The sequence below is a fragment of the Glycine max genome, chromosome 10 (assembly GCF_000004515.6).
Source record: "Glycine max cultivar Williams 82 chromosome 10, Glycine_max_v4.0, whole genome shotgun sequence".
Classification (NCBI taxonomy): Eukaryota; Viridiplantae; Streptophyta; class Magnoliopsida; order Fabales; family Fabaceae; genus Glycine; species Glycine max.
Window position 1 is genome coordinate 19,808,262 of NC_038246.2, and position 10,053 is coordinate 19,818,314.

At 38.0% G+C, this 10,053-nt stretch overlaps 3 protein-coding genes across 3 annotated transcripts; all 3 read left to right on the plus strand.

Moving 5' to 3' along the window:
• The first annotated feature begins 563 nt into the window (after positions 1–563).
• On the plus strand, positions 564–4,057 carry LOC121172915 (uncharacterized). Its single transcript, XM_041006044.1, has 5 exons — positions 564–923; positions 1,596–1,786; positions 1,881–1,926; positions 2,718–2,800; positions 2,891–4,057. The coding sequence occupies exons 1-5, from the start codon at positions 737–739 to the stop codon at positions 3,014–3,016; spliced, it is 633 nt and encodes a 210-aa protein (XP_040861978.1). The 5' UTR covers positions 564–736; the 3' UTR covers positions 3,017–4,057.
• A 1,526-nt stretch (positions 4,058–5,583) lies between these two features.
• On the plus strand, positions 5,584–7,282 carry LOC121172958 (uncharacterized). Its single transcript, XM_041006185.1, has 2 exons — positions 5,584–5,703; positions 6,323–7,282. The coding sequence occupies exons 1-2, from the start codon at positions 5,584–5,586 to the stop codon at positions 7,280–7,282; spliced, it is 1,080 nt and encodes a 359-aa protein (XP_040862119.1).
• A 146-nt stretch (positions 7,283–7,428) lies between these two features.
• Positions 7,429–8,957, plus strand: LOC102666914 (uncharacterized). Its single transcript, XM_006588921.4, has 3 exons — positions 7,429–7,965; positions 8,056–8,174; positions 8,287–8,957. The coding sequence occupies exons 1-3, from the start codon at positions 7,437–7,439 to the stop codon at positions 8,830–8,832; spliced, it is 1,194 nt and encodes a 397-aa protein (XP_006588984.1). The 5' UTR covers positions 7,429–7,436; the 3' UTR covers positions 8,833–8,957.
• Positions 8,958–10,053: the final 1,096 nt, after the last annotated feature.

Genomic DNA, 10,053 nt, shown 5'->3' on the forward strand with positions numbered 1-10,053 from the left:
GTCTCTTTTCAGTTTATTTACAATTTTGTCACTAACGTATATTCTAAGACGATTCTTTAGATTGGCCAACGTAAAAAATAAATTTAACCCTCTTAATTACAAAAACGCCATCGCCTCACATTCTAAGACGATTCCAAATAATTGTCTTAGAATGTGCATCATAAAATCATAGTTTTTTAGTTGTGTTTCGTCGCAAATTACATTTTAACCTGGCCTAAGCTTTTTTGCTTTCTTAGTCCTTGTAAAATTTCACAAAATTATTAAGGTTGTGTTTGGTTCCAAAAAGAAAAAAATAAATTATAAAAAGAAAAGGGAATTGGTACAGTTAAATCAATTTTTTGCAACAAAATTATTTTTTTAGACAACAAAATCAATTTTTTAGAAAAAAAAATCATTTTTCTTTGATTTTTAGAAAAAAATCAATTTTTAACCAAAGAATCGATGTTCTAGATAAAAAAATCAATTTTTTTACACAACAAATATTGTTTCTTCCCTCTGTCATCAAACAACACAACATATTATTTTGTTTCTTATTTTTTAAATTATTTATATTTTATTTTTGTCTATTTTATTTCTCACCTTTAAATCAAACACATCCTAAAATTTAGCAAAGAGTTGTCACGTGCGCGCATTCTTGGCTCCCGTTTAGTGACCACCGTCTTTCTTTCTCTTTTTCCAACTCTTACACTGTCCCATACCAGAGCTATCTATTCATCTGGACTCAACAGTTTGGTGGATGGCTTCTTCTTCTTCTTATTCTTTTTCTCTGCTTCGTTCCATTCCCATTTCCTTTCCGCACACCCAATGCGCTCTCAAATCCCAGCGCCTCTCGCTTCGTGCTTCGGCCACTCCGAGCCAGAAGGCTCGGTTCGTCGCTCGCCGCAAGGAGTCCCTTTCGGTTCGGCAACTGCAACGCCCCCTAAGTAATGTTAGAGCGATATTAATTATTTATTTAATTAATTAATGCTTTCCTTTTTCTTTTAATTAATTGATTCAGTTGCTTGTACAATGTTTACGTTTTAGTTCCTACATCCAAAAACTAATTGTTAGTCCTTGCAGTTGCACATACACTTTTAACTCGTTTAGTCCTACACATCCCCCTTTTTGGGTCTATTTGGATGAAAATCTCCATAAGATTTCTAGGAGAAGAAAACAAAAAAGGAAAAATGAAATAAGCTTCTCCGCATGCTAAAATTAGTTTGTGCTAAGTTAAAAAACAACTTTTAGAGAAGCTAATATGAGAGAACTTTTTCTATAAATTTGCTTATCCATAAGTTAATTTTAGCTTATAGAGAAGTTCATTTATTTTTATTTTAATTTTATTTTCTTCTCCTAAAAGTACTTGTAGAGAGGTTTATCCAAACAAACCCTTAATCTGTCTTGGTCTCTGCATTTTTGGATGGCATGGACTAAAACAGATTAAAGGGGGTGTGTATGTATAAGGACTAAAACGGATTAGTTTTTAGGTGGAAGGACTTAAACGTGAAGATTGTACATATAGGAACTACATGAGTAATTAAAGCTTTTCTGATTTTAAACATTTTTACTTGATTTTAAAAAACTGGTAATTTTGTTGTTTTATGATGTGTGTGCAGTTGAGTACATGCGGTTACCGGCGAGTCAGTATTCGGTGTTGGACGCGGAGAGGATTGAGCGGGTAAACGAAAACACGTTTAGGTGTTATGTTTATAGGTTCAAGTTCTTCAACCTTGAGGTTTGTCCTGTGTTGTTGGTGAAAGTGGAAGAGCAACCTGATGGATGTTGCATCAAGCTCTTGTCTTGCAAGGTGTCAAACTCGTGTACTTGTGTTTCTAAATTTGGTTTTTAGTGTACACGTTTGTTTAATTGTTTAGATTTCTTTGTCTGGCTTTTGGGGACAGCTCGAGGGCTCGGCAATGGTTGCTGCACAGAATGACAAGTTTGATGGTGAGTTTTGTTTGACGCGTATTGAATGTGCATAGTTTTAAGTTGTGGTTGTTGTTGTTGCCTTTTGATTAAGAGAATTGTGGGAAAATGCGGCAGATGCTGCTTCAATTGCAGTTGCAAAGGGGTTGTGGAGACCTTAAAATTGCAATATTGCAAGCTTCACTTGTTATTGTGGAGCACAATTTAAAACTGATAAATGATGTCTGATAGAAAGTGATTTTTTTTTTTTTAATTTTCCTTTTGCAAGTGCGTTGAGAATAAATGATGCTGAATCCTTGTACAACATCTTCATACTTACTAAACGAAGAAAGTATTGAATGGATTATATGTTTTCAAAATATTAAAATCATTAACTTTTATACTCAATGCTTTCTTCATGAAGTAATAGGAGGAGATTGTGGGAGGATATAGGAGAATGCCAGGTTTAACTTGTTTATATGAGCTGTGTTATACACAATTTCTTGGAAACTGTTGTTCATGTCAAATTATTTGCCAAACAAAGCAAAAAATGGAACTACAGTTTGAATTGCTAAACTGGTATGGAAGCGGATCAATGCTTATTCTGCTCAGTACTGCTGTTTATTGTAGCTTATGGCTATTCATTGAAAGCAGTAAATGTGATGATTATGAAACTATTTGTATACTTCTATATTTACTGCAGAAGCCGAGGCAATTTTCTTGTACTCGTCAGTCTCTTGAGAAAAGGAAAATGAAAACATGTAGGGTGTCATGCTGTTTGGTTTATGCTACTTTCAGGAATGCCTTTTCAATACTTCAATATGGTAATGCAGCTCTAATGGTCAACCGGATATCATGTGATAGCAACGCTAACAAGTCATTGATGCAGCAACTCACATCAGACACTATAATTGAGGTAGTACTCTATTTCTATTTCATTTTCTTATGATTCTATATTTGTGGGATTCCAGTTAAAGGTGCCATTGGATTGCCATGTGGAATCCAGGTAAGCATTGAAATACCTTTTCCTTTCCAAGCAATACCAAAGCAAGCAATTGAATCAGCTGGGACTCAAGTCCTTGAACAAATACTCAGGATTATGCTTCCCCGTTTTGTGTCACAGGTTTGTTAAAGCTTACAATATTATATGCAAATTTGATTTTTATGATATGTTTGTCCTTTTTGGATAAAAGAAGAAATTTATTTGAATAAAAAAATTACTAGGAAATGGGAGGACAAAGAGCCCTCTTTAAACATAAGGAAAAAACCATAAAACAAACCAATTGAACAAAGCTGCCCAGCCCTTGACAGTTAGACTCCAAACTTGAAATGCCTAATTTTGTATCCCAAATCAAATGTTGTGTCACAGAAGCCTCCTTAAAAATATGATACTTAAGATCCAACCAAATGCCATTCGTGAAGAATTGTTGCCTCTTAATCAAAGCCATTAAAACTAATCATCATAAACTGATCTAGGGACCTAGGGATGATACATCCATCATTCACCAGAATTTCTGAATAGGAATTTCCATAAAGAAACAGTAGCTGAGCTGTTTAAAGAACAAGTATGGAGCTGATTGTGAGGAAATAACACATAATATACATCTGGGAAAGAAAGAATCTTATGCAGGCTATCAACATGCAACGAGTTGCTAGAATTAACTCTATTAAGAAGCAATGCAGTCCAAATAGTAGACTGTACCTGTGAGGGAGCTTTGGACCTTTGAAGGAGTATATCAAGAAGGAAAGGTGTTCAAAGAATTAGTGAGATTGGAGAAAAAAAAATTACTTCTGCAAAACCATTCCAAAACAGTTTTACATGGTTTGTGGTAAACAGGGGGGTACGTGGTATGAGACTTTTCAAGGTCAGGGGAATGGGGAGTTTACTTATTTGGTTCACTTTTTGGGATTGGAACTCATTTGGAATTGGATTGTTAGGCATTCATCTACTGTACATATATTATATGTAGTAAAAGTTAACAAAATATAAAACAATTTTAAAAATAGCACAATGCTAAAGTACCATTTTTTTACAGAGCTAAATTACTTCCGTTTAATATTTGATTTGATATGATTGAATGTAAAAAGGGAAATTAGGTATATCTTATGTAGGGATCTCTTTTCTGTTTCCTTAATTATCTTTTACCTATGATTATAAATAAATCAGTGTGTATGATAACAACACACAACTTTTGTAAACACTCCTATATGGTACCAGTAGATTAGGGTTTTTCCTTCAATCCCTTTGGCTTCACGGTGAGCAGTGCTGCCCACCCTCTCTGCCACCAATTGGCAGCAACACTGTCACCCCTTTTTCTAGCGAGCGACCTCTGACCATCGTCGCCCTTCTCCGGTGACCATAACCCCCATCAGCATGCCACCATATGCATGCCTCTAGTCTTTAATTAATGTTTTCTTTGTAGGGCAGGGTGGGGGCTTATTGTTTATTGTTTGTTTTTGTTCCTGCTCTTACAGGATCCCTTCCCTATATATCTTTATATCTTGTAGTACCTCTGGTAATTTTTATTAATATAAATTATCTTTGCATTTCAAGAAAAAAAAAAAAAAAACCATATGCTGCCACATGTGCTCCCACGCATGCTTCTTCTCTGTCTCGTGAGATTCACGCACCCTCCTTTCTGGTGTGTGATGCTGTTTTCCGGTGACCCACTCTCCAGCGACCTCTCCGTCGTGCCCTTTATCCTTTGGCGAACCCGTTTGGTTGTTGTTTGGACCTGTTTGGTTCCGTTTGGGCATTCTTTGGCCCCATTTGGTTGCTGTATTATCGCTGTTTGTTTGACTGGTTTCTTATGGCTTATTCAGATCCCGCCACGACAATGTTTACCAACGCCCCACTTATCCCATGTGAAAAATTAACGGGATTTGCCAATTATACTACCTGGGCAGCTGCTGTCAGCTTTGGTTCACTGAAAACAAACAATGGTGAAGGTTTAATGAATTTGCTAGTTCAATGATGAAATTTCAAATCCAAAAGTTCCAATATCATTTGTTAGTTTAATGATGTGACCAGAACAGTGTTGTCAAATGGCGGTTATGGTGGCACCATGGCGGTATGGTATGGCGGATTTTTGATAAAACGCCACCAAATAGCGGTGGTGTTGCGGGTTTCAAATGGCGGCCACCATAGGTTTAACAGTGGTGGTGGAATGGCGGTTACGGTGGAAGAAACGTTTTTTTTTTTGAAAATTTTCCCAAAATGACAAATTGGGCTGTCTTGGGCTGACCCAGCCCAACCCTAAACCCGGGTTTGGAATCAAAATGAGATGAGCAGCACGCACCAGCACGAGTTCTCTCACGGTGTCACTCGAAGTCGACGACGACAACACGCACCACGTGAGCACCACATACCATGCATGTGAGCAACGGACGACAACACGGCGGCGACCGGAAGGTGACACGATATAAGACAGACCCTGGTTGACTCTTTTTTAATTTTGGTTTTGTTTTTTTTGTTTCTGTTTGACACTCTTCTTTAATTTTTGGTTCTGTTTTTTTTTTTTTAATTGTTCAGCCCTCTTGGAGATTGCTTCAGCCGATATAGTGACTTCTTTAATCTACACACCTTATTTCTTCCAAGCTCTTCCTCAAATCCAGGGGGAAGACTCATAAACACTTCTTCCTCAAGTTCCTCAATCAAAAAAAACATTTTTGATATCAGTGTTGTTAAATGGCGGCGCCATGGCGGATTTTCGTGGCGGATTTTTGAAAAAACGCCACCGAATAGCAGTGGCGTGGATAGCCATGGCGGTCGTGGTGGTTATGGCGGAAATGGCGGATTTATTTTGCTTTTTGTCCGCGGTAGAAGTTGGGCTGACCCTACCCAGTAATTCATTCAAAAGCAAGCCCTCCCCTCCCATGCAGCTGTGAATTAGAACGCAGCCTTCCAACTAAAAGCGCACCCAACCGCGACCCTCCCCTGCACCCAGCCGCGTCCCCCCCCCCCCGCACCCAGCCGCAGCTGCGACACCCCCTGCACGCAGAACACAGCCAACAACGACTACCTACGGCGGCGACGAGCTCCGGCACGAACGGCGGTGACGCACCGGCACGAACGGTGGCAACAAACAACCACACGAAGGTCAACATCGCGGGCAAAGTGGTGCGGGCCAACTTTCATTTTTTTTAATTTTGTTTTTGCTGTTTGACACCCTTTTTTTCTGTTCTAGCTTTTTTTTCCTTTTGCTATTTGACACTCCTTTTTACTTTTAACAGTCCCATTTTTTTTATTTTTCTATTTGACACCACAATTTTTTTTTTCTGTTCAGTCCTCTTTTAAATGACTGAACCATCATCCGATGCTGCTATTGCAAGTGCAACGAGGAAAAATAAGGCAGACCCAGGCTGAAAATATTGCCATTCACTAGTGGAAGGAGATACAAACACCATTGTTTGTAATTTCTGTGGAAAAATCACAAAGGGAGGAATAACAAGAGCCAAACAACACCTGGTTGGGAAGTCTGGTAACGTTGCAGCTTGCAAGAAAACTCCACCAAATGTAGTCGAAGAGTTGAAGGAATATATGGCTACCAAAAAAAGTGGGACCACTTACAGTACTTCTGGTAGTGGTAATATGACAAATATAAGAGATTTTAAATTTGGTGAACCAATTGGATGTGATGGAAGTGAAGAAGATGAGTTTGCAGACTCTTGTAATGTTGCTGCAAGTGCAAAGACAAAGTGTGGGACTAAAAAAGGACCAATGGACAAATTTTGTAAGAATCCAAAAAATGCAATCAATCGGAGAAAAATGGAGATGTTGTGGCAAATGAACATAAGAGAGTCAATGGATAAGAATGAAGTATTGAAGGTGCATCAACATATTGCTCGCTTTTGGTACCAAGCAGGCTTGTCATTCAACCTCATTAAATTGAAAAGCTTTGAGAATATGGTTGCAGCCATTGGTCAATATGGGCCACATTTGCCCATTCCTAGCTATCATGACATCAGAGTTCCACTCTTGAAGAAGGAAGTTGAATATACTGAAAATTTGATGAAAGGCCATAGGGAGCAATGGGTCAAGTATGGTTGTACTATTATGTCCGATGCATGGACTGATCGGAAACAAAGATGCATCATTAATTTTTTGATTAACTCTCAAGCTGGTACGATGTTTTTGAAGTCTGTTGATGGCTCTGATTTTGTAAAGACAGGTGAAAAGCTTTTTGAGTTGCTTGATGCCATTGTGGAGGAAGTTGGAGAAGAGAATGTTGTTCAAGTTGTAACCGATAATGGGAGCAACTATGTTTTAGCGGGTAAGTTGTTGGAGGAGAAAAGGAAACATATTTATTGGACTCCTTGTGCAGCTCATTGTATTGATTTGATGCTTGAAGATATTGGGAAGCTTCCCTTGATAAGGAAGACAATTAGAAGGAATTAATCTAGTTGGGTTTATCTATGCCCATTCTAGTACCTTAAGTTTGTTGAGAAATTTTACAAACAAGAGGGAATTGGTGAGACATGCTATTACTAGATTTACCACTTCTTATCTAACCTTGGAAAGGCTTCACAAAGAGAAAGCCAATATTAGAAAGATGTTTACTTCTAATGAATGGACCTTGAACAAGCTATCTAAGGAGCCTAAGGGAAAAGAATCTGCAAAGGTTGTGCTCATGCCTTCTTTTTGGAATACTGTGGTTTACACTCTTAAAGTCATGGCTCCACTTGTGAAAGTGCTTCGTCTTGTGGATGGTGAAAGGAAACCAGTCATAGGCTATATTTATGAAGCAATGGACAAGGCAAAAGAAACAATTATCAAGTCTTTCAACAACAATGAAAGCAAGTACAAAGATGTGTTTGCAATCATTGATAAAAGATGGAATTGTCAGCTTCATAGGCCACTGCATGCAGCTGCCCACTTCTTAAATCCAGAGTTCTTTTATAACAACACTGACTTGGAGTTTGATTTTGAGGTCACCAATGGTTTGTTTGAGTGCATTAAGAAGTTAATTCCACAATTTGATGTGCAACAGAAAATTCTAACCGAGTTGCATCTTTACAAGATTGGTGCTGACCACTTTGGTTCCGACTTTGCAATGGCTCAAAAGAAAACCCATTCTCCTAGTAAGAAACTTATCATACTTTTTTTTTTATGTATTAGTGTTATAATTCAGAATTCTAAGTTATGCTCTTGGCTGGTAATTTGTATTGCAGCATATTGGTGGCGAATGTTTGGGTCACAAACTCCAAATTTGCAGAAGCTAGCTATTAAAATTTTGAGTTTGACTTGCAGTGCTTCAGGATGTGAAAGAAATTGGAGTGTGTTTGGGCAAGTAATTGTGACAAAACTCTAACTATACTTTTTAATTTTATTTAATTTTGATGATCAAGTTTTATTTGGAGTATATTTGAGATTGAAATCAACATTTATTTGTTATGTTGTAGATTCATTCCAAAAAAAGAAATAGGCTTGAGCACAAGAGGCTCCATGATTTGGTGTTTGTCAAATACAACCAACAATTGAAGCAAAGATATAATGCAAGAGATGAAATTGATCCAATTTCTCTTAATGATATTGATGTGTACAATGAATGGCTCGTGGGAGAGATGGATCAAGATGATGATAATGATGCTGGAAATGATTTGGTATTTGAAGATGATGATGCTCTAAATTTGGCAACTGTGTATCAGGCTTCGGGGGTTGGAGAGTGTAGGAAGTATACTAGGCGGAAAAAGCAAAAAACAAGTGTTGCTGCTGCCCAAACTTCTAAAAAACAGGCAATGGTTGTTGGATCTTCATCAAGGAAGCAAAAAGCAGTCCAAGAAAATGATGAGGATCTAGATTTTGAGGAGAATATTGATGTTGAATTTGAAGAAGAAGAAATCATGGTCAATTTTAAGGCGTCTGATGGGGAAGAGGGAGAGGGAGATGCTCCATTACCATGTGATAACAATGAAGATGATTATGTTGGGATTGGAGAAGATGATTAGAGCCTCAACCTTCACTTTGCACTTTGCATTATGTTTTTATCATTTTCTTATTTTGAACTCTTTAATGAGTTTATTTGGTATTGGTACTTGATTATTATATGAACTCATGAAACTTTTTTAGTTTATTTGAATGCAATCCTTTGTTTTTTTCAATTTCAATGAGTTTATATATATGTATTTTTTTTTTGTCCGCCATGACATCCGTCATTTTCCGCTACGCCATCCGCCATATTTTTATGGCGGATTTTTGACTTTCCACCATGAACCGCCATCCGCCATTAACAACATTGTTTGAAATCCAATTGATGTAAAGGCCAATTGAGATTGGCAGCAAGGAATAGAGTTGTTTCGGAGCATTTGGGGTATCTGACCAGTGGAAGCAAGACGCGGCTAAGTACTTGAATTGTAGTTTGTTGACTCTTCCTTTTGTGTATCTAGGCATACCTATAGGGGCCAATCCGAGGCGACGAAAGATGTGGGATACCATTATCCACAAATGTGAGAGGAAATTGGCAAAGTGAAAACAAAGACACATAAGTGACACTAATACAGGCCGTGCTTACATCAATTCCAATTTATTTTTTATCTTTTTTCAGGGTTCCAAAATCAGTGGTGGACAAGTTACTGAGGTTGCAGCGTAGATTCTTGTGGGGAGGTGGACCAGACCATAACAAGATTGCCTGGATTAAATGGGAGTCAGTATGCTTATCAAAAGAGAAGGGAGGTTTGGGCATTAAGGATATTGACACATTTAACCTTGCATTGCTTGATAAATGGAAGTGGCACCTAATGCAAGAAAAAGGGGAGTTATGGACCAGAGTATTGGAATCCAAATATGGTGGATGGAGGAATCTTGACGAACCAGGGAGGGCAGGACACCAATCTGTATGGTGAAGGGATCTAAAACAAGCTTTTAATCACTCACACCAGGGAGTGATCATTCAAAATAACATGAGATGGAAGGTTGGAGGTGGGGATAAGATCAAGTTTTGGGAAGACAAGTGGTTTCACCAAGAGGACACACTAGCTGAAAGATATCCTAGACTGTATCTGATATCATCACAGCAGAATCACACTATCAGACAGATGGGATCTCACAAGGATATGGGGTGGGAGTGGAATTTCTTATGGAGAAGACCGTTGTTCGATAATGAAATTGATTCAGCTGTCAATTTCCTAAGGGAGGTAGGAGGGAAGGGTATACAACAACAGGGAACTGAT